The sequence below is a fragment of the Heptranchias perlo genome, chromosome 19 (genome assembly GCF_035084215.1).
Source record: "Heptranchias perlo isolate sHepPer1 chromosome 19, sHepPer1.hap1, whole genome shotgun sequence".
Taxonomy (NCBI): Eukaryota; Metazoa; Chordata; class Chondrichthyes; order Hexanchiformes; family Hexanchidae; genus Heptranchias; species Heptranchias perlo.
This window is the reverse complement of record NC_090343.1, coordinates 7246086-7269773: the sequence shown is the minus strand read 5'-3', so window position 1 is coordinate 7269773 and position 23688 is coordinate 7246086. Positions and strand designations below refer to the sequence as shown.

Genomic DNA, 23688 nt, shown 5'->3' with positions numbered 1-23688 from the left:
TTGGTTTTGTTTTCATGAGATTGTTATGCTGAAAATATATGTCATAAAAACAGATTTGGCAACTTATTTTGTGACCTGCAGGCCCCACTATTAATAAAGAGACACACGTGAAAAAGCTTGAATTGGGTCTTTGGGCTATTCCAGAAATGCTACTGAGAGTTTATCTTTTCTCTCGTCCCTACATCCCCTTCCCTCTCCAAGCAAAGGGCTTAACATTCTGAAAACGTGCTGCAGTTTACCATGAAGTACAACAAAATGGTTGGGGAAGAGAAGCGGATAGATTTTGGTTAACAAATTGGGAGGAACATCCAAACAGTTTTAGTCAGTTCCGTTACAACCTTATGGTGCCTGCTCATCAAACACACTTTGATTCGAAACTGCTTCCGTATTCTTAATTGTCCCTGCTCCTCTTGTGTGTTTTTCAGGTGGCAATCGGAAAATATGGCAGATGACTTGGATATCGAAGCAATGCTCGAGGCACCTTACAGGAAGGAGGTGAGGAGCAATGGCATCCACACAGGTCATAAAGTACAGAGCAAAATAGCACCATTTATGAAACTACTGCTGTGCTATACTCATTGAATATCACAGTTCCATAACCCTTTCATTTTAATATTTACTGCATATAGAATACAGATATTTCACTACATTTAAGTAAAGTTTTTCTTTACTGTTGAGCTGGTTCTGCAACTAGAAATGAGATCTTTTTTTGCAGTAGTTTCGATTAGAGTGATGAATAAATGCCCATCTATCTCTTTTTGTAGACTTGCCTAGTGATATCACATCTCTACTACCATGAATACAGCTTTGATTCCAGTCTGAACTATCAAACAATAAGGTAGTAATTGCGTGAAGTATCGCTGTTCTGTGGTACCCTGGGTAAAAACCCAAAGCCCAAGAAAAGATGGCCTATTCTTTGGTATAGCAACAAGGTGAAAGTACGGTTTTAAACAGTAAACTTATTGCATTGTAGTATCAAAGAGTAGATGAATTGTAAACAACAACAAAAAATCCATTATTTAGAGCTTTTAGAAGAGAAAACTAATAATCTGCATGCAAAAAAAGTTTCACAGAACCTAAACGTAAACTATATTGATCTGTTAAATTTTACTTTCACTGTATGTAATGCATTTATACTATTGATAGAATAAAGTTCTACAGAGAAACACGGCCCTGTTTACACAGAGAAATCAAGATTCATGATTGGAAGCTTACAAAATGACTGGTTTTGCAGTCTCATGCAGGCTGGGTTTAGGAAGCTCAAGTGGTGGGCAATTGAACCACTGTTATTGCAGTTGATTGTTACTTTCAAATAAATGATAATCCAGAATGTGGGCTAGAGTTATTGTCCAAAAGATAGACGCTGATGTATTTGTTCCGCTAAATTATTTTGGAATTCCCCATCTTCTGATCACACCTTTGCTACTATCGAAGCTGTTGGGAGCATAACTGTCAAGTTTTGGGTGGCCTGCAAAGACATGGAGGGGCTTATCCTGATTGTTAACAAAGCAGAATGTAGTTGAAATACCACTTTGTTTTGGTATTTTTAATAGTTAAATTCTGAACTAAATTGGTGAATTCATTGTTCAGGAATTGTTATGGAGACTCTGCTCAGGATATTACGACAAAGGAACATAATATAAAATAGTACTGAGACAGTCGGGCTGCTTGTTGCCTGCTCTACAGTAGGCTTTAAAATACAGCCTGTGTAAGCCTACAAAAAAGTAATCCATCTAACTTTAGGCCTGAAGGTAAATTTTAGGCAATCTCTGAGCCAGTAGGTAGTGTGCTTGTTGCATCCGATTGGTGTTTTGCTGAACGAAGCGGAATAAATGTAGATACACATGAAAAGTGTACACTGAAACAGACTCTACAAACTACAGAACAAATGCATAACGTCTTTCATCTGTTCTAACACAATATTTTGTTTTGACTAGCTCAAGGCTTGACGGTCATTCCTTCTGCAAATTGCATAACTTTGCTATGCAGTATACTATTTATGCCGCACTACACATACACACAGGGGTAAGGGAGGAACCTTTCTGAATTTTAAATGAAATAGTCCTGCCAAATACTTTGAGATTTCTTTTGCTGGAAGCTTTTAAATAAAATGGCTTTTCAGTACTGTCACAAAACATGTGCTTCCTGTGCAGTGTATACCACTGAGTTTAACTCTGGCCAAATACTCAATTTTGTGACTTTTTGCTGGGGGATTGCATCTGAAAGTGTATCATCTGTCACATGATTATAGTAATGCAGATTTTAGTGTCAGTTTAAAAATGTGACAGATAATTCTGAAAACATGCAAAATAAAATTATCGTAAAACTTAAACTTTGCAGGGCGCAACTGGTGCCTGTGGAACACGTGCTAACATAAGTTGGGTGGGGTGAGAGATACAGTACACTTTTTTTAAAAATAGGTTTCACAGTATTTGTTGGCCAAAATTACACTTTACAACTGTACAATGTGCACATAACTAAAAGTGTGCTTGGTTTTTAATAAACCTCATAGAATTAAGTTATGTTTCTGTAGTCACTGGGCACCTTAACTTGTCTACTTCATGTTTATATGCAGGAATTTTAAAAAAAGAGCAGCTAGTGTTTTGAAAAATAAATAGATTATGATGTGATACGTCAAGCTTTGCCGCTGCAAAATAGTTGGATTGTGTTTGAATGGTGTTTCTTTCACTTTACCTGGTTTAATATGAATAATGTTCCCTGTGTAAACAGGACCACATTTAGGGAATGATTAGGCTGAACTGGTGGATTATTGAAGACTTCAGATTTCTTGGGAATCGGCGTTACTAAGAGGTGTGATTCCCTGTTTGCTTCAGGGCGAGATGTGTGAGAGAGGTGACTTCAAGCTCTTACAGTCGCACCCTTCCAACACAAATGGGCGAAGACGTGAGGAACAGGATTGGTCGCAGGAAATCAACTGTGGCTTGCAACTAACACAGCCACACATGTCTTAGGCACACTTTTAGCACTGGTACTGATCGGTGTGTCAGTAGCAGCAAGATTATCTTGCCCTCCTATCTTCCTAAATTCCTAATTTATAAATTATGTAATTAATAAAACCTAATGTCTATAGAAGGGTCCGTTTCAAAGAAACTTTAGAGTTTCTTATAAAAGTAATATTTTTTTAAATGATTATGTTCTATATTTTCTTATTCCCTCTTCCCTTCCCCTCACGACTTGCAAAATGTTTCCCCTTCGTCATTCTGATGTTCTTCTGTCGACCTGCCTAGGATGAGAACAAATCGAGCAAAGCCAATGGACAAGAGGAGCGTAGTAAAAAGTAAGTGAATTGTAGTGTGAAAAAGAGAGTTTTTAATTAAATGATTTTAATGTATTTCAAGTCTGATAAAGTAAAGTAGTCGTGATTCTGTTTTAAATACTTCACTAGGGTGGGTGCTAAATATGATTTGTGCCTTTTTATCCAGTTTTGTAGGAGTAAATAAGCTGTTTTACACTTTTTAGCTGCTACTTTTAAAATCTAGAGGAAACTTGAGCATACATTCTGCTGTAAGAGGAAAATCTAAGAGCTTGTGGAGTGAAACATTGCAGAATTAGATGCGCTCTATCTTTGCTAGTGTCCAATTTTGCGATAAGGTCTTCTGGTCCTCTAAGCTCTTGTGCCCTGGCACTGAAAATAAAAAGTCTACAGCCTAGTATATATATATTTTTAGGACATTGTTGAATGATGTCATTTTAGCAGTGTGTACTGTATTGGTTGTCTTCCTGGATCGGACTTTTGTAAATTTTTAGCTCTGTTGGTGAAATGTACTGTTATTACTACAGCATCAGGAATGGTTTTATTACTGTAATCCCATGGAGCTAAAACATACATTTAGAACATAGATTGGATGTAAAAATTCGAAGTGCTTTAATATTGCTCACCCACTCACCCCAACTCCTCCCCTCATCTCTCTTTCCCCTGCTGTTCTATCTTTTTAATATTAGGTAGAAAATAGATAAAATTGGCACAAACCATTCTAGCTCTTTCTCCCTCCTTGAGGCAAGTTTGAATTCTTGTATTTGTGTTGTCTTTTTCTTCCTGACTCCCATCTTCCATTCTAAATGTGGCAACAAATTTAGCAAAATGCATTTATTGGCTGGAAAACAGCTTGAAAGGCTGCTTGTTTCAGCCAATTGAAAGCCCAAACGTGGAAGACTGACATGTTTCCTATGCATCACAACCTGGAAGAGTTCTCGCTGGCAAGCATACTTGTCATTGACCGCATCAGGTGATGAAACTTGGGGTGGGGGGGGCTAATCTTCTGCTACGGAATGCCAGCATACTTTGCAAGGAGTTCCCCCAATTACTCCGCAACATTTATCCAGTGAATAACTGGATGTTCCTAGGTTTAAACCCTGATCTGCTGAATTGGCAGGGACGGTGTTAGGGATGGTACAATTGGTCTCTGCCCCAGGGTTAAGGATGAAAATCAGATAGTACTCTTGCTCCTGATCTATATCCAGCAACCCCTGCTAGAAATGCACAATGTTGCGTGAGGAAATGTTTGAGATACTGGCAGCTGTGGAACTCTTATGCCGATGCTTTCAGGCAGGACAAAAAGAAAACTGACACAAAGAGGGTGGGAATAAATGCATTTTAAATTTGTTGACTGTTTCCAGTGATTCAGTGTCACTAAAGATGTCCAGTGATTGTGGTGGTAGTTCTTCTGACTCAAAAGGTAACAACCTTTGTTGGAATGAGAATGGGTCTTCATTACTGTTAAGGATAGTGCAAGAGTGGAAAGCTTTCAAAAGAGCCTGCCTGGGTTTGACGGGCAACATTTCTGCCGTTATTGTTTCTCCAGGATACTGATACTAGCTGATACTGACATTTATCGTTGATTGTGTGATCAGCTGTGGAACTTTTCTGGTTGTTGACATTGATAACTTGCGGAGTGGTTGGGCATATCTTATCCTTTTTGCTGCCCATCTGCTTTTGTTCGTGTTCTTCCAGCTCACGGGGTGCTTTTTTGCCATTCTGGAATCTTCCATGCTGATGGCCTGCCCTGACCTCCATGCCAGTACTTTTGGCACACTCAAGCTTCTTGTAATTGGTAATTTTGTCCTGCCGTTTAATGTACATGATAGGCCTCGGGTGTTGTTGGGGGGAGGGAAAAAGGTCGAATATGACAGCTGGAACACGTCCATGTAGAAGGGTAGTAATGACACAGGGTTGTATGCAAGTTTGGCTCCATGATGGTTCAGTCTTTCAAATTTAGAGTTCACTTTTCTGGTGAGAGCACTTCATCCATTAGTTCATTACTTGACAGCACGCGATCCAAGTAACTGTACTGGTTGGCATTTAGTTTAGTATTACAAGTGGCGATGCTTGATTTGATGTCTCTTCCTGGGGATGATTTTTTAGGCTGAAGAAACTGAGATTGTTTACTAAATAGTTTGCCACCGCATATCATCTAATGCGGTCACCTACAAACAAAAGCTGCGGATGAGTGTTTCTTCGATCTTTGTTGAAACTGGTAGTCTAAGTCTACTCAAGTTGAAGACCTTCCCATATGTGAGGAAGCATATCCAAACATCCATATCGCAGGGTCTTTTATGCCATCGAGCATTGCCATGAGGAAAGGCCCAAAGAGGATAGGTGCAAGCTTTGCAACCTTGTTTTGACTCATTTGATGATGGTGAAAGGCTCAGGCAGCAGTCTATCAGTAACCACTCTACCAAGCATTCCATTGTGGAGTTGACACATAATCCGGACAAGTCTCTATGGGCATCCAAACCTGGACAGCAGTTTCCAGGGCCCTCATGTCAAAAGCCTTAATTGGGTCAATGATAGAAAATAGAGTTCCTTATGCTGGTTAATACATTTCTCTTGACTGTTAAACAATCAAAATTACATCAGTGATGCAGTGCTTTGCTCTGAAGCCACCTTGTTCCTCTGGGAGGATGCACTCCACAATAGTTGCAATGGCCTTTGTTTTCCTTCTTCTTGCACGGGGTAATAGTTGCTGCATCCTTTGGTCTTCAGGAATTGTGCCATTTCCAGATGGTTTTGAAGGATCTGTGTAAAACGACATTTCTGAGACAATGTGGTTAGATTGCCAGTACAGCATTATGCTTCGCACATAGCTGATAATCCGCATACATTGCGGGTTAATGATGCAATTCATCAGATCCAGTTCTTGGATAAAGAATATATCCAGTAGATATAGGTTGTCTCTCTCTCTACCCTATTGAATCCCTTTATTATTTTAAAGGCCTCATTTAGATCATCCCACAACTTTCTAAATTCAAGGGAATACAAACCAAGTTTATACAACCTTCCCTGATGATTTAAACTTTTAAGCCTTGGCATCATTCTGGTGAATCTTCGCTGTGCCCCCTCCAAGGCTAATATATCGTTCCTGAGGTGTCCAAAACTGAAAGCAGTACTCCAGATGGGATTTGACCATGGCTCTGCATGACTGAAGCATAACTTCATCATCCCCTTGAGATAAAGGCCAACATCCATTATTCTTTTTGATTGCATAAGGAATAGGAGCAGGAGTAGGCCATACGGCCCCTCGAGCCTGCTCCGCCATTCAGTCAGATCATGGCTGATCTTCAACCTCAACTCTGCTTTCCCGCCTGATCCCCGTATCTCTTGATTCCCCTAGAGTCCAAAAATATATTGAATGACTCAGCATCCACAGCCCTCTGGAGTGGAGAATTCCAAAGATTCGCAACTGAGTGAAGAAATTCCTCCTAGTCTCAGTCTTGAATGGCTGACCCCTTATCCTGTGATTATGCCCCCTAGATCTAGACCCTAGCCAGGGGAAACAATCTCTCAGCATCTACCCTGTCAAGCCCCCTCATAATCTTATAAGTTTGAATGAGATCATCTCATTCTTCTAAAATCCAGAGAGTATAGGCCCATTCTACTCAACCTTTCTTCATAGGACAGGCCTCTCATCCCAGGAATTAATCTAGTGAACCTTCGTTGCACATATATCCTTCCTCAGATGAGGAAACCAAAACTGTATGCCAGTACTTCAGTTGAGGTCCCACCAGTGTCCTGTACAACTGTAGTAAGATGTCCCTACTCTTGTACTCCAACCCTCTTGCAATAAAGGCCAACATACCATTTGCTTTCCTGTTTGTCTGTTATACCTGATATTAACTTTTTGAGTTTCTTGTATGAGGACACCCAAATCTCTCTGAACACTAACATTTAATAGTTTCTCACCATTTAAAAAATATTCTGTTTTTCTATTCTTCCTACCAAAGTGAATAACCTTGCATTTCCCCACATTGTACTCCATCTGCCACCTTCTTGCCCACTCACCTTAACCTGTCTATATCTCTTTGCAGACTCTTTGTGTCCTCCTCACTGCTTACTTTCCCATCTAGCTTTGTATCGACAGCAAACTTGGATACATTACACTCAGTCCCTTCATCTAAGTCATTAATATAGATTGTAAATAGCTGAGGCCCAAGCACCGATCCTTGCGGCACCCCACTAGTTACAGCCTGCCAACCTGAGAGTGACCCGTTTATCCTCTTTTCTGTCCTTTGACCAATCCTCTATCCATGCTAATATATTACTCCCAACCCCATGAGCCCTTACGTTGTGTAACAACCTTTTATGTGGCACCTTATCGAATGCCTTTTGAAAATCCAAATATACTACATCTGGTTCGCCTTTATCTACCCTGCTAGATGCATCCTCAAAAAAACTATAATAAATTTGTCAAACACTATTTTTCCCTTTCATAAAACCACGTTGACTCTGCCTAATTATATTATGATTTTCTAAGTGCCCTGTTACCACTTCCTTAATAGTGCATTTTGTACCTATGCACTAGCTTTGTGATTTGTGTACTTGGGCACCCAAATCCCTTTCTCTCTTCCACAGTTCCCAGTCTGTATCCGTTTAGAAAATATTCCAATTTGTGCTTCTCGGAAGCAAAATGGATGACTTCACTTCCCCACATTGAACTTCATCTGCCATAATTTTGCCCACTCATTTACTCTGTCTGTCCCACTGTAACTTCCTGCTCTAATCCACACAACTTACTATATATGAATATAGCGTGCTGTTGTGCTTTACTGTACATATTAGTGTTACATCGTTTGGCAGTAGGATCATGTTGTGAAACTGTTGCAGTCTAGTGTTAATTCAGTCTTTCTAATGCAAAAATCTTCTCATTCTCCGTATATAAATTAAGCAATTTTGAATTAATAAGAATGTACCGCAATCAGCATGTGTTCATTTATTTTGCTATCTAACACCACTTATACAATTTCCTCAGGAAAAAGAAGAGCCGAAGTCGCAGTCACAGTCGTGAAAGGAAGAGAAGCAGAAGCAAAGAGCGCAGGCGCAGCAAAGAACGAGAGAGGAGGAGAAGCAGGAGCAGAGAGAGAAAGAGCAGCAAGACCAGAGAACATCGCCGCAGCCGAAGCAAGGACCGTCGGAGGGTAGAAAGAGGCCGTTATAGGAGCCCATTGTATGTTCACTCTTTTAAACTTTCTAAATCTAATTTTAAGTAACTACTTTGAAATCTTAACGTTTTTTTCAGTTAACCTACTGCAGTTACCAAACATAAGTATGTCAAAAATTATTCCTAACTACAGAATTAGACAGTAATACTCTGAGGGTAGGTTCCACGTGTAGCAATGTGTTCACATCCAGTGCTATAGATGATAGTATGTTATGAATTTGTACTGGATCTCAAATTGGTTTGAGGCCAATATGTGCTCACATAGCCAGAGCAAATTTATGATGGGTAGAATTTCATAGACATCTAATTTATTTTAGGTTATTTTTATATAATACAAATTTGTGTTTTAATTCCCTTTGTTAACACAGGGCCAAAATGTACTAATCAAAAGATAGTTGTAGTGGTCAACATCCACACAACATTGCAACGGATCTCTGATGGCAGAGGTGAAAATTTCTGCTGCTGTTATCCATATTCTTACAAGGATACAGTTAATGCGTGTAACATATTTGTGTCCACCCTGACTCTTTGGTAGTTATCGTGTCCCCTGTTCCATTAACTCACTGAATAATGTCTCGTGCTCGGTACATTGCAATCTAATCTACCAAAATGTTAGTTTTGAGTGAATCAAATCCTTATGCCATCTTTTCTTTTACTCCTTTCATGGTCACTGAAAAAGCTAATCACTGCTGCTTTTAATTAAGAGCACATCTTTTAAAACTATAAAGGGCAATTTCTTTATGTGATATTCCTCCAAAAAAAATCCACACTAGTCTGCACAATGTTAGGAGCCAATAAGAGATGGCTAATTGGGAATTCTTTTTGTGTGGCAATTCATAAATTAAATCCAGGGTCTACAGCAGGAAGCATAGTGTCACGTGTGGGGTATTTTTAATCTGTTTCTCTGCTCTTGGTGCAGCTTCTAATCCAGAGATTCTAATATGGTACTGGTATGGTATTCATTTTCAATTTTTGTAAAAGTTTTTCTTTAAACTTCAGAAACACTTGAATTGTTCTTAGAACTTTCATAATTGAGTTTGAGAACAGCGCTGTTCCGTTCTAATTGATCTGTCCACCTGCAGTTCTGCTCACAAGTTGACAACGTGCACCTGTATTAGCCACAAGATGACTGTTGAGGATAATCAATGTTTGTACAAGTAGTAATAGTTTTAAATGATCTCAGTCAAAACAGTGGCATTGCTGATGCTTTAGAAGTTGAGTGTGTACTCATGTAAATTCTTTCTGCCATCTTTACCTGCTTAGTTTGGAGAAGCGACTTATGTAAGTATATGTAGTGTTATTTCTAATCCCTAAGATTAAACTCTCAGTTAAGACCAATAGCTGTTTTTAACCTTCAGGTTGTGAGAGTGGGAAATCTATGTTATGGTGCCATCATGTTAATTGTCAGTAGCAGTAAGTGGTTAACTTAGTAACACACATGCTTCATGTACTTGGTCTGACTATCTTTCTTCTGGCTCTGTTTCTTTTAAAATGGGCATGAAACTGTCCACAAACATTGTCACCGCCACATCTTTTTAAAAAATGGCTAATTTAATTTAATTGCTTCTTGTACCAGTCTTCTGTTCCGGTAACAGAAAACACTGATCCAGATATTGATAGTGCCTAAATGACTTCTAAACTTAAATTTATCCAAATTTTTCTCTCTCTCTCTTCTCCTCCCCCCCTCCCCCCAGCCTGCCAACAAAAAAGCATGTTTGGAACCATCTTTGCACCTAGAGTTGGTTGTCCTGTTCATTTAATTACAATTCTTTTTAGAATGAATCTAAATTCATTCTTTTAATGTAATGTTTTTCTGCCAAACTTTTTAAAATGCAAAACACTTCAATTTAATATATACTTCTCAACATTTGATGTGATGTGCAACTATTTTAGATGGTCGACTAATTTGGATATTTTGCATTGGTATGAAGAATTTCTGGAGTTGAGATGGTGTAATTGAAATTGTAACTTGCATAGCTTAGGGCTGTATAGATCGGAGACCTTTTCCCTCAAAAGGTCTGTCACAAAGGCACTAGATAATGGTTTTTGCAGTGCAGCATTTTTTAAATTCTTATGGCAAGAATTTTAATAACTTCGCTGTGAATAACCTTTAGTTTACATATAGCAATAGCCACGCTGGAGACTGATTGTACATTCCTGTATAAACGCCGAACTGTCCCCTCAGTTTTAAATGTTTTTTTTCCTCCCGCCAAGCTCTATCATCCATTCCATTGTGATTCTCATTTCTTTTGAGAATGGGTGTGCTGTGGAAATCTCTCCATGTTTATTAATATTGGCTTAAATAATTAGAGTTGTTTACTGAATATTGGCTAAAGTTTGTAAGCTCCATTTCCAGATCGTGACTTTTAGAATCCATAAAATAACCCAAATGCATTTTTTTTGCATCAATCTTCTATGTAAACTGTCTTAAAGTTAGATTCCATTGTTTTACATTCATCGTTCAAAACATTTGTATTGCATATAACTTGCATTCTGCTTTTTTTTATTGGTGACCTTTGCATGTGTGTGTCTTTTCCCCTTACTGCTTTTTGAATGATTTCCATTAGCATTCTTTTGAGTTTGGATTCTTTGTGTACAATTAGCCACAACTTTTATCTTGCATCGTAATTTAAATTTATGTTAATGAAAAGATTCACTGCACGTGCATATGGTCATCGTAGTTCTGAAAACCTGGGACTGGGATGGAATTGGGGCATTCAATCCTTGGCACAAACAATAAATTAGTGCAGATGGAAAAACAAATCTTTAACTGGTGGCTAAAGTTAGTGATATTGCATCCATTATAAGAAGGTTTTATAACATATGTTTACACTATTGTAAAACTAGGATTCAAGCTGTAATTAGTAATACATGTAAGACTTGTTGATTCATCCCAGCCCTATTGAAAGCCTGTTGGTTGGTATGTTTTGTTGCTATAATTGGCTTTGTCTCATTTTTTAATTCTAGTTCTGGTCCAAAATTCAGCAGTGGTAGTAGCAGCAGAGGGAAGATTGGCATGCAGCCAGGTATCAAAATAAGGTGAATATTAAATTAACTTGCAGTTTGTGTACGTTTATATGTACTGAGAACCCTACTTAAAATTACGAACTGATCCTTTACTTTTTGTAACTCTAAATATAAGTAACATTCTAGCAATATGCTCACCAATTTCTAATATTTTATAACTTGTGTGAACCGTTGGGCTGTGGTGTGTATTTAAATGTTTTAAAGCAAGCTTGGAAGGTTTTTTTTCAGAAACTATAGCACATTGCTATAAAACTTTAAAATTGGTTTGTAGTTTTTAATTTAACAGTTCTGCAGTTTATTTGCATTTTGTATTAACCTAATGGACAAGGTTATTAACCCCCTTGGAATATATGAGTGGGAAAGACCATTGCCATCCATCTAGCTAGTCCCAATGTCTAGAAAATATCATATCTTGCAATCGTTCTTGTCCCCTTCATTAAATTTTTCACCAATTAATTACCAACTCTCTCAGCAAATTGAGAAAGTCAGCCTCTGTTGTCTCTTAGCTGTCTATCCCGTATGCTACACTCTTGCGTAATTCCCAACTGTCTCTTCGCCTGTCCTCTTCTAAGATTGAAACTCTGTTCTTGTGATTTGTGTTCCATTTTCTCAAGTATCGCTCTATGGTGGAGTATAGTTAATACTGGGGAGCACTGCGACAAAATGCAAATATTAATAAATTTGCAGAATGGGCTTGTAATTGGCAAATGAAGTTCAATATAAACAAGTGTGAGGTGGTACATTTTGGTAGGAAGAATAAGGCCACCTACTCCTTGGAAAATAAGAGCCTACGTGGGGTAGAGGAGCAGAGGGATTTGGGGGTACAAATCACTAAAAGTAGTGATGCAGGTTAATAAGGCCATTTTTTAAAAGCAAACAAAGCACTGGGGTTCATGAGGGATAGAATTGAAAAGCAGGGAAGTTATGTTAAACTTGTACAGAACCTTGGTTAGACCACACTTGGGAGTACTGTGAACAGTTCTGGTCTCCATATTTTAAAAGGGATATAGAGGCACTGGCGAAGGTGCAAAAAAGATTAACTAGGGTGATAGGCGTAACTTCCCAGTTACGGTATCAGGAAAGATTAATTAGACTGGGGCTGTTTTCTGTAGAAAAGAGAAGACTGAGGGGGGACCTGATAAGAGGCCTTTAAGATTATGAAAGGATTTAATAGGGTAGACGTAGAGAAGATGTTTCCACTTGTCGGGGAGACCAGAACTAGGGGCCATAAATACAAGATAATCACTAATAAATCCAATAGGGAATTCAAGAGAAACTTCTTTACCCGGAGAGTGGTGAGAATGTGGAACTCGCTACCACAAGGAGTAATTGAGGTGACAAGCATAGATGCATTTAAGGGGAAGCTAGATAAACACATGAGGGAGAAAGGAGTAGAAGGATATGTTGATGGGGGTTAGATGAAGAAGGGTAGGAGGAAGCTTGTGTGGAGTGTGGACACTGGCATGGGCCAAATGGCCTGTTTCTGTGCTATACATTCTATGTGCATAATATCTTTGTTAAATAACTTGGTTCCGGTTGAATATAGCAGTCATATTCTATGTATCCAGATATTTAATACATTTCAATAATAGAGTATTGTATTACCAAAACCTGTTGCCATAGCTGGAAGATGTTTTCTGTAATTTCTATTATTGATGATTTTTTTGTATTATTTGTAGCTCGTGACCCCAGCAATCTAGCGTTCATAATCCTGAATCTACAAATTCAATTGCATTGCAAAAACTGATTGACAAAAGAGGAGATTCATTCACTGACTCAAATTTTGTAGAGTAGATGTATCTGAGCTAAGAGTTTCAGAAATAAGTTTTGTCACTGTGCTCTTTCTTAGAATCTTGCCCGTACCTGATTTACACAGTTAAACTATTAGCATGTCCAGCGGAATTTGTTCACATAAGCTATTGGTTCTTTCCCCCAGAATGTATACTAACTCTTTCCTTATGTTCTCTTCCAATTCCAAAGTCGAAGGCGTTCCCGAAGCAGAAGCCCGCATAAAAAGGATAAGAGTCCAATAAGGTAACACTTTTTACATACAGAGAATCTTGATCGGTGATGGAAGAAACAAAATGCTAATTAGACTTGTACATATATACAAAATTGCATTTGGTGCAGAAGCAGTGTTTTAACTGTTCACTGTAAACTGGTAAAAACCTGAATAAGATCAGGCCAGATTTACCTTGGGAATTAACGTTCTGTTGCTTTACTTTTTGTTTTGAATTGGGTGGTTGTGTTTTATGTTGTAAACCACAAAGCCTGTTGTAATTAGTGAGCAAGAATGGGCCTGATGGACTTTTCTCTCATTTCCTTTCATATGTAACTACTATGATGGTCCACAGGGTAGTTTTTTTTTAAGGGTGGTGGGGTGCCATCACCTCTTATGGGTACTACTGACACATATAGTAACTCCTAACACAGGTTTGTCTTTTTACTCCATTTCATAAACTTTTATTTTGTGGTGATATGTACCATTTTTTATACTGTACATTTAACAGATTTGCTTTCGAATGTATCTTTCTGTTTCATTCTGGCTTTTAAAAAGCCAGTTTATTGCAGCAGCAGTGAGAATGTGCCAGCCCACCTGTCTCAACCCCTCCTGTTCTTTTTTGTACCAGAATTGAAGCTATTTCAGGGGCATTTAATGATGGGTAGCCCCTTTATCTAGCTGTTTTAATGGGATTTTAAAATGTAAATATAATTTTTAAAAAATAATTGTACATGCTGGTTGTGCATGTGACAAGCTCACGGATAGTGATTTTTTTTTTCTAAAACCTGCTGAACTGACATTAAGTTTTGTTTGCTTGGTGTCCACATACTGTCACTAGAAATACCGGTCGATACCGGTTTACAGTCTGGACATAGACCCAATGAAAACTTGGATCAAAGATAATTTTACATTGATACAATCTTGTTTGCACGGCATTTTGAATGAATAATCATTCAGGATCTATGACCTTGTTTACTGTTAATTGTAGGGAGCCAATCGATAACATTTCACCTGAAGAAAGAGACGCCCGCACAGTGTTCTGTATGCAGCTTGCAGCACGGATTCGACCTAGAGACTTGGAGGAATTCTTTTCTTCTGTGGGAAAGGTGGGATTGTCATGATATTTATGCTAATAGGGTGTTAAATTTGATGCTTCACATGGTGAACAATTAAGTAGTTTTGATTTAAAACCTGTTTCCACCCATGTCTGATTTCAATTTTCTTTAAAACTGGAAGTTTATTGTCCTATAAGTGTATGGAAATAATTATATTTTCCTAGTTCTATGTGGTTCAAAAGACAGGCATTGTGAAACTGGAAGCACAGACATGGAGATATAAAATGTCAGATCTGGTGGGGCTGATTTTCATCTGCATATTGCCTTTTGAGGCTTTAGACTGAGGAAAAAGGAGCAGCTGTATCCCTGGTGTGGGTGGGAGCATTTAAATTCAGTGCAGATGATGTCCCCTCCCCATTTTACTGCAATGCTGTCTGCAGTTGCCAGAAAAGACCACCTGTGAAAACTGCATTAGAGGTTGCAGGGCTACCTATAACTTGGTACCTGAGGTACGTTTTTAATCCTCTTGAATGGAATAGGAGTGCACTGCACTGCTGGGCTGGAGACCAACTGGCTGCTGTTTCTGACTACAACCCACATGCTCAAAAAATGCTGAGAATTTGCAATGCTACAGATCTTAAGATCTCTCCCCATATCTGGTGTGAATGCAGTTTCAGAGGCAGTAATCCCACCAGGGCTTGTGCATTTCATTCAAATAAGCTGAACCTGGGAAATAGCCACGTTCAGCTGAAGTTTTATGGTGATTCTGATTTCATTCCATAAATATACTTTCTTTAGGGATTGAGTATATTTAAAATCTAACGTCATAGTTGGATGGGGTTCTTTTCTGAGAGTCCACTGACTTTTGTAATCATTCTTGTGTAAGATATCTAATGCATTGATGGCTTGGTGATAAATTGAATAAGTATTACACCACTCTTTGTGCAGGTTAGAGACGTGAGAATGATATCAGATAGGAACTCAAGACGTTCAAAAGGAATTGCTTACGTGGAATTTGTCGATGTGAGCTCTGTTCCACTCGCAATAGGTCTGACTGGGCAGAAGCTGCTCGGCGTGCCAATTATCGTTCAGGCTTCACAGGTAAGGGAATGGAAACTTTGATCATTATCTTCAAATTAGAAATTGCATTAAATTAGGATCAGCTGAATTCAGAGCTGTCTGTTCACTAATAACCCTCGCTTGATCCCGTGATCCCGTCAGTCCTTGCCCAACCTCCTTTCTCTCCGAGGCCCTTGAATGTGTTGGCGCTTCCAAGATCCCAGCCCATCTCTCCCACAACTCCTAATTTTAATCCCTTCAGTCAGATTTCCATTCCACCCACAGCACCAAGACAGCCCTAACCAAAGTCATGAATAATATTCTCTGTGATTGTTGCCATGGCGCTTTAACCCTCTCAACCCCTCTGCAGGCTTCAACGTGATAGACTACACTATTCTCCATTGCCCAGCTTTGTTTCACTCTTGGCTATCTGATCAAAGCCAGAGCATCTCTAGCAATTTCTTTGCTTCCTCCTTCCATTTCAACACCTCAAGTCCACCACATCAACTGTTGCGGAGATGCTCATCCATACTTTTTCACTTCCAGGCTTGTTTGTTCTGTAAACTTCAGCCCTTTTAAAAGCTCTGTTGCCTGTGTCCTATCTTGTATCAAGTTACACTTCCCCCATCACCCTAATCCTTGTTGACTTACATTGGCTCCCAGTACCCCAGTGCCTCAGATTTAAAATTCTCGTCCTTGTGGTTAAATCCCTCCCCCTTGATCAGCCATTGGTTAGCTGTCCAGCTACTCTGGAATTCCCTCCTATAACCCCTCTGCCTCCCCACTTCCCTTTCCATCTTTTAAGACCCTCCTTAAAACCTAACCCGTTGATCCTTGCTAAGCTTTCCTTCTTGAGTTTAGCATCTATTCATTTGTTACGCCTCTGACGCACTATGGGACATTTTTCTACATTAAAGGTGCTATATAAATGTAAATTGTTAATTGGGTGTAAGTGAAAATCACAATTTTGATGAGTAATTGTTGGATATAATGTTAGCGATTCTAGAATTTTCCATTCTGGAGTTGCAAGTTTTTCTTGGGAGATTCAATGGAGAATCCAAAGGAGTCCAAACTCAAAGGAGCTTGGCAGTGCTTACTGGTATACCTCAGTGCAAGGAGTATAGTTTTTTTATTCGTTCATGGGATGTGGGTGTCGCTGGCAAAGCCAGCATTTATTGCCCATCCCTAATTGCCCTTGAGAAGGTGGTGATGAGCCGACTTCTTCAACCACTGCAGTCCGTGAGGTGAAAGTTCTCCCACAGTGCTGTTAGGGAGTTCCAGGATTTTGACCAGTGACAATGAAGGAACGACGATATATTTCCAAGTAGGGATGGTGTGTGACTTGGAGGGGAACGTGCAGGTGGTGTTGAATAAGGCAGATGAGCTAAGGGTACAGATAGACACGTGGAAATACGATATCTCAGCTATTACAGAAACATGGCTTAAGCAGGGTCAGGAATGGCAACTCAGCATTCCTGGTTACAGGGTTTTCAGATGAGATAGAGGGATTAAAAAGGAGGGGGTGGCAATATAGGTTGAAGAAACAATTACAGCTGTGAGGAGGGATGATATGTTAGAAGGAGCATCAAATGAGGCCATATGGGTTGAGCTAAAGAACAAAAAAGGGGCAGTCACGCTGCTGAGAGTGTACTATAGACCCCTCAACAATGGGAGATAGAAGAGCAAATGTAGGCAAATTTCTGAGAAGTGCAAAAACAATAGGGCAGTATTGGGGGATTTCAACTACCCTAATATTAACTGGGATACAATCAGTGCAAAAGGTATAGAGGGTGCAGAATTCTTAAATTGCATTCAGGAGAACTTTTTTAGCCAGTATGTAGCAAGCCCAACAAGAGGGGGGGCAGTTCTGGATTTAGTTTTAGGGAATGAAGCTGGGCAGGTGGAAGGAGTATCAGTGGGAGAGCATTTTGCTGGTAGTGATCATAATTCAGTTAGATTTGGCATAGTTATGGAAAAGGACAAAGATAGAACAGGAGTAAAAGTTCTAAATTTGGGAAAGGCCAGTTTTACTCAGCTGAGAAGTCATTTAGCAAAAGTGGACTGGAAACAGCTACTTTAAGGTAAATCAGTATCAGAGCAGTGGGAGGCATTCAAGGAGTTCAGAGTAAACATGTTGCCTCAAAGAAAAAGGGTGGGACTGCCAAATCTAGAGTCCCCGAATGACCAGGAGCATACAAGATAAGGCAAAAAAGGGAAGCTTATACAAGACACCAATAGCTCAATACTGCAGAAAGCCTAGAGGATTATAGAAAGTGCAGGGGTGAAAATATGATGATTAGGAAAGCAAAGAGAGGGCATGAAAAAATACTGGCAAGTAAAATTAAGGATAACCCAAAAATGTTTTATAAATACATAGAGCAAGAGGATAACTAAGGATAGAGTAGGGCCTATTAGAGACCAAAAAGGTAACCGATGTGTGGAGTCGTAAGATGAGGGTATGGTTCTTAATGAATACTTTGCGTCTGTCTTCACAAAAGAGGGGGACGATGCAGAGATTGTAGTTGAGGAGGAGTGTGAAATATTGGATGGGATAAACACAGTGAGAGAGGAAGTATTAAGGGGATTAGCATCTTTGAAAGTAGATACATTTCATCCGGGCCTGGCAATTTATCACGGGCTGCTAAGAGAAGCAAGGGAGTTAATAGCGGAGGCTCTGACCATCATTTTCTAATCCTCCCTCGCTACAGGTGTGGTGCCGGAGGATTGGAGGACTACTAACGTTGTACTGTGGTTTAAAAAGAGAGAAAGAGAGAGATTGAGTAATTATAGGCGAATGAGTCTAACCTCGGTGTTGTCAAATTATTGGAATCGATTTTGAGGAACAGCATAAATCGTCATTTAGAAAGGCACAGGTTAATGAAGGACAGTCAGCATGGATTTGTTACGGGACGGTCGTATTTGACTAACTTGATTGAATTGTTCGAGCGGGTAACAAGGAGGATCGATGAGGGCAACGCGTTTGATGTAGTATACATGGATTTTAGCAAGGCTTTTGTCAAGGTCCCACATGGCAGACTGGTCAAAAAAGTTAAAGCCCATGGGATCCAAGGGAAAGTGGCTAGTTGGATCCAAAATTGGCTCAGTGGCAGGAAACAAAGGGTTGTGGTTGATGGGTGTTTTTGGGACTGGAAGGCTGTTTCCCAGTGGGGTCCCACAGGGCTCAGTACTGGGTCCCTTGCTTTTTGTGGTATATATTAATGATTTGGACTTGAATGTGGGGGCCTCGATCTAGAATTTTGCAGATGATACTAAAATTGGCCGTGTGGTTGATAGAGAGGAGGAAAGCTGTAGACTGCAGGAAGATTTCAATGGACTGGTGAGGTGGGAGAAAAGTAGCAAATGGAATTCAATCCAGAGAAGTGTGAGGTAATGCATTTGGGGAGGGCAAACAGGGAGGGAGGGAGTACACAATAAATGGGAGGATATTGAGAAGTGTAGTGGAACAAAGGGACCTTGGAGTGCATGTCCACAGATCCCTGAAGGTAGCAGGACAGGTAGATAAGGTGGTTAAAAAGGCTTATAGGATACTTTCCTTTATTAGCTGAGGAATAGAATATAAGAGCAGGGAAGATATGCTAAAATTGTATAAAACATTGGCTAGGCCACAGCTTGAATACTGCATACAGTTCTGGTCGCCACGTTACAGGCAAGATGTGATTGCACTAGCGAGGATACAGAGGAGATTTGCGAAGATGTTGCCAGGGCTGGAGAATTTTAGGTATGAGAAAAGATTAGATAGGCTGGGATTGTTTTCTTTGGAACAAAGGAGGCTGAGGGGAGATTTCATTGAGGTATATAAAATTATGATGGAACCTATTTTCCTTAGCAGAGAGGTCAGTGACCAGGGGGCATAGATTTAAAGTAATTGGTAGAAGGATTAGAGGGGAGCTGAGGAGAAATGTTTTCACTCAGAGGGTGGTGGGGGTCTGGAACTCACTGCCTGAAAGGGTGGTAGAGGCAGAAACCCTCAACTCATTTTAAAAAGTACTTGGATGTGCACCTGAAGAGCCGTAACCTACAAGGCTACGGACAGAGTGCTGGAAAATGGGATTAAGCTGGATAGCTCTTTCAGCTGGCATGGACACGATGGCATCCTTCTGCGCCGTAACTTCCTACGATTCTATCTATGATTCCACGACTGGGTGAATTGTGCATGGTCTGCAAGCACAGACTTGATGGCTTGAATGGCATTTTTTTGTTCCATGCTTGTATCCAAAATAGCTTTTCCTTTTTAACTTTGGTCAGCCTGTGTATCCATTGCCTTCAACGTAAAACATTTTTTTTGCAATTAATTATGTTTACTGCATCAGACGATGGGCATCTATAACGAACATGATAGTGTCACTCTCCACACGTGACACGTTCAGTCCATCTTTTTAAAAAAAAAATAATGCAGTGAAATCTCTATTTGCGTTCAGGCCAATCCAGGAGAATTTTTGCAGGAGACAGGACACCAGTAGGCCATTCAGGGAGTGACTTAGGAACAGGAGTAGGCCATTCAGCCCCTGGAGCCTGTTCTGCCTTCAATTAGATCATGGCTGATCTTTAATCTCAACTCAAGAAGCTCGACACCATCCAGGACAAAGCAGCCTGCTTGATTGGCACCCCATCCACCACCCTAAACATTCACTCCCTTCACCACTGGCGCACAGTGGCTGCAGTGTGTACCATCCACAGGATGCACTGCAGCAACTCGCCAAGGCTTCGACAGCACCTCCCAAACCCATGACCTCTACCACCTAGAAGGACAAGAGCAGCAGGCACATGGGAACAACACCACCTGCACGTTCCCCTCCAAGTCACGCACCATCCCGACTTGGAAATATATCGGCATTCCTTCATCGTCGTTGGGTCAAAATCCTGGAACTCCCCATCAGCATTGTCGGAGAACCTTCACCACACGGACTGCAGCGGCTCAAGAAGGCGGCTCACCACCACCTTCTCAAGGGCAATTAGGGATGGGCAATAAATGCCGGCTTCGCCAGCGACGCCCACATCCCATGAAAGAATTTTTTTTTTAAAACTCCATTTACCCACCTTGGTTCCATATCCTTTAATACCCTTACCTAACAAAAATCTATCACTGTTTTGAAATTTTCAATTGACTTAGCCTCCTTGTTCTGGACTCTACCACCAGAGGAAATAATTTCTCTCTCTCTCTCTACCCTATCAAATCCTTTCATCATCTTAAACACTTCAATTAGATCAACCTTTAATCTAAGACACTCAAGGGCATACAAGCCTAGTCTATGAATCCTGGCCTCATAATTTAATCCTTTTAGCCCCGGTATCATTTGAGAGAGACGAGCACATTGATTAGTTGTACAGGGGAGTGGAATAGCCCCTTGTATATGACTCCTATGCTATTTCTCTTCAAATGGTCTTTTGAGTTCTTCAGACAAAAAAATTGAAGAGATACAAAATGAGGAGAACCTTGTGTAAAAGGGATCAAAGGGCAGTTGCACCAATTGCGAGAGATTGTTGGAGGTAAAGGACATGAACACAGAGAATAGTGCACTGATCAACTGTTATGGGGTGTGCAGCAATTTATATTTCACTCTTAACGATAAAATGCTTCAAACGAGACGACTCCACTTCCCAGAACAACTGATTATTGTGCTTTGTCTCAGAATCTGTTAACTACCAGTTTTCGTTATCCACTACGGTGTTCCTTCCATTATGGTGGATAACAAGGTTCTGCTTTTTTAGGGGAAATGTGAGAGATTTTTCCCAACTTAGAAGAGTTACTACACTTGTGGAGATCGTACTTGTTAGCAAAAATATTGCAAAAACTGAATAAAACCGCCATCATGAGCTCCATAATATATTAAAAATGAAACATTTTTTAATGCTGTACATATTAATCTTTTGGCCAATTTGTCCTTGTGGTTCTTGGTAACATTTCTACATCTTTTCTCCGTTTCATCTTGTATTGACTATGATCTTATCGAGGTTATACGGAGGTATTTAACTTGGATAATTGTAAGTACTTGACAGAATCATATTTTCAAGTGAGACGGTTAACTCAAATAATTTGTGAAACAGGCTGAGAAGAACCGAGCTGCAGCTCTCGCTAACAACCTTCAGAAAGGCACTGCAGGACCAATGAGGCTATATGTAGGATCTTTGCACTTCAATATCACTGAAGAAATGTTGAGAGGAATTTTTGAGCCCTTTGGAAGAGTAAGTATAACAATAGAAGATTTAGAGGGACCTTGCCATTAAGATTTCAGTAAAGCTAAGTGGTAGATATGTGAAATTTCATACATTCGTTCTGTTAGGAGGGAGTATTTTGGTCTGTATATATAATACTTGGGTTAAGTATTGATGATTAAAGATCTGGTAGTGGTGGGAGCAGTCTTGAGATAATTAATATTGCACAGCGATGCGAAAAGCATTGACTTCCGTGTTTTTCTCTCCTCCCCTCCAAATAGCATATTGATATGAGCCTAGCGACAGTACTGGAACTGAAATGATTTTGGCTTTAAAATACGTTTGGCACGTCCAAACAATACTGAAACGTATTTTTTTTGCACGTCATGCTACAACAAACAATCTGTGGTTACCTCAGTGTTGCAGCTGACTAAGAAAATGAATGTGCTGAGCCTAATAGACCAAGGTCCTAGGTTCAGCCCCCGGTCTGTTGAGTGAATAGGTTACAGCCAAAGCAACAATAAGTGTGCAGCAATTAGATTCAGCACCCTGTGTTAGGGAGGTTCCTGTCCCTAATTGCTGTCCTGCTAGAAGTTTACAGATGACTTCACTCAGAGGGTGGTGAACCTGTGGAATTCTCTACCACAGAAGGCAGGGGAGGCCAAGACATTAGATGTATTCAAGAAGGAGATAGATATATTAATGCTAAAGGGATATGGGGAAAAAGCAGGAACAGGATACTGAGTTAGACGATCAGCCATGATCATTTTGAATGGCGGAGCAGGCCCGAAGGGCCAAATGGCCTACTTTTGCTCCTATTTTCTATGTTTTCTATGGATGTCCCATGAGGATAAGATTGACCATGGCGGTAATTCCTCCCACAGCCTATTAACTCGCTGTCTGTACTCTTACTTGAAGAATGGTTGCCTGGCAGGGCCTGTAGAACCATCCCCATCAATTCAAGAGGGAGGAACTGAAGAAAATTGGTAGCAATGGGAGAGAGGACAAATAGATTGTTTCCACTGAGCGTTTTGTATTTTAAACATTAATTTGGGCATGTTATTTTAGTAGTACATTAGCACAAAATCTACTGCTTCTTTGAAGTTGGATACCATTCAGGTTTAAGTGTGAAGCAATTTAAGAAGCTGAAATATAAACATGAAAATAGAAGTTTGGGATTGTTAATTAATTTAAACTCGTTGTTTGATTTGATTGGAGTCTGTATTTTTTATTAACAATTAGACATTGTGGCTTTAAAAGGGCACGGCTCCACCTCAGGAGAGCAATATATTGTGCATTATGCTATAAAAGGTTCCTGTTAAAAACATATCTGATTTACCACGAGCAGTGCAAAAAGAGCTCCTTTCATTATATACAAGCCGTGCATCTAAAACTCATCTGCCAGATGTCATACTTTGTTGCAGATGCAAGCCAATCTTTTTTTTTAAAAAAAAGTCGTTGACTTGGAACCTGAAATTTCCACGTTTCTAGCAATTACTCTTTGACCTCAGCAGTTTGCAACCAACTACAATTACCTGGATTTGGCAATTTAAACCACTTCACCACAGGGAGCACTTGAGCAGTAACCTGCAAGGAACTGGTCAGGTTTGCAATTGAACATTGCAACTGGGCAGCAGATCCCAGGCTACCACTTGATAGGTAAAATATCAACAAAAATGTCTGATTTTAATAGGATTGGAGTGGAGGAAGTCTGCTTAAGATCATCAATCCTTTAGTGGAACCTGTACAAGTAAACTTTATGAACTACAGGTAAAACATTTTGTGACCATAATTTGAAGAAGCTTTGAATTTTGACTTGGTGCTTACTGTTTGCATCTTTAGATTGAAAACATACAACTGATGATGGATAGTGAAACCGGGCGGTCAAAAGGCTATGGATTTATAACGGTAAATT

At 39.8% G+C, this 23688-nt stretch overlaps 1 protein-coding gene across 1 annotated transcript in view; it reads left to right on the top strand.

Annotated features, from left to right (window-relative positions):
* The window catches only part of rbm39a (RNA binding motif protein 39a), a 42394-nt gene that overhangs the window by 7203 nt on the left and 11503 nt on the right, over positions 1-23688 (top strand). The window contains exons 2-10 of the mRNA XM_068000242.1: positions 426-495; positions 3249-3298; positions 8268-8462; positions 11424-11495; positions 13464-13517; positions 14474-14591; positions 15489-15641; positions 21666-21803; positions 23616-23681. Coding sequence (XP_067856343.1) covers positions 442-495; positions 3249-3298; positions 8268-8462; positions 11424-11495; positions 13464-13517; positions 14474-14591; positions 15489-15641; positions 21666-21803; positions 23616-23681 — 900 coding nt within the window. The 5' untranslated portion in view covers positions 426-441. The remainder of the gene's footprint in view (positions 1-425; positions 496-3248; positions 3299-8267; positions 8463-11423; positions 11496-13463; positions 13518-14473; positions 14592-15488; positions 15642-21665; positions 21804-23615; positions 23682-23688) is intronic.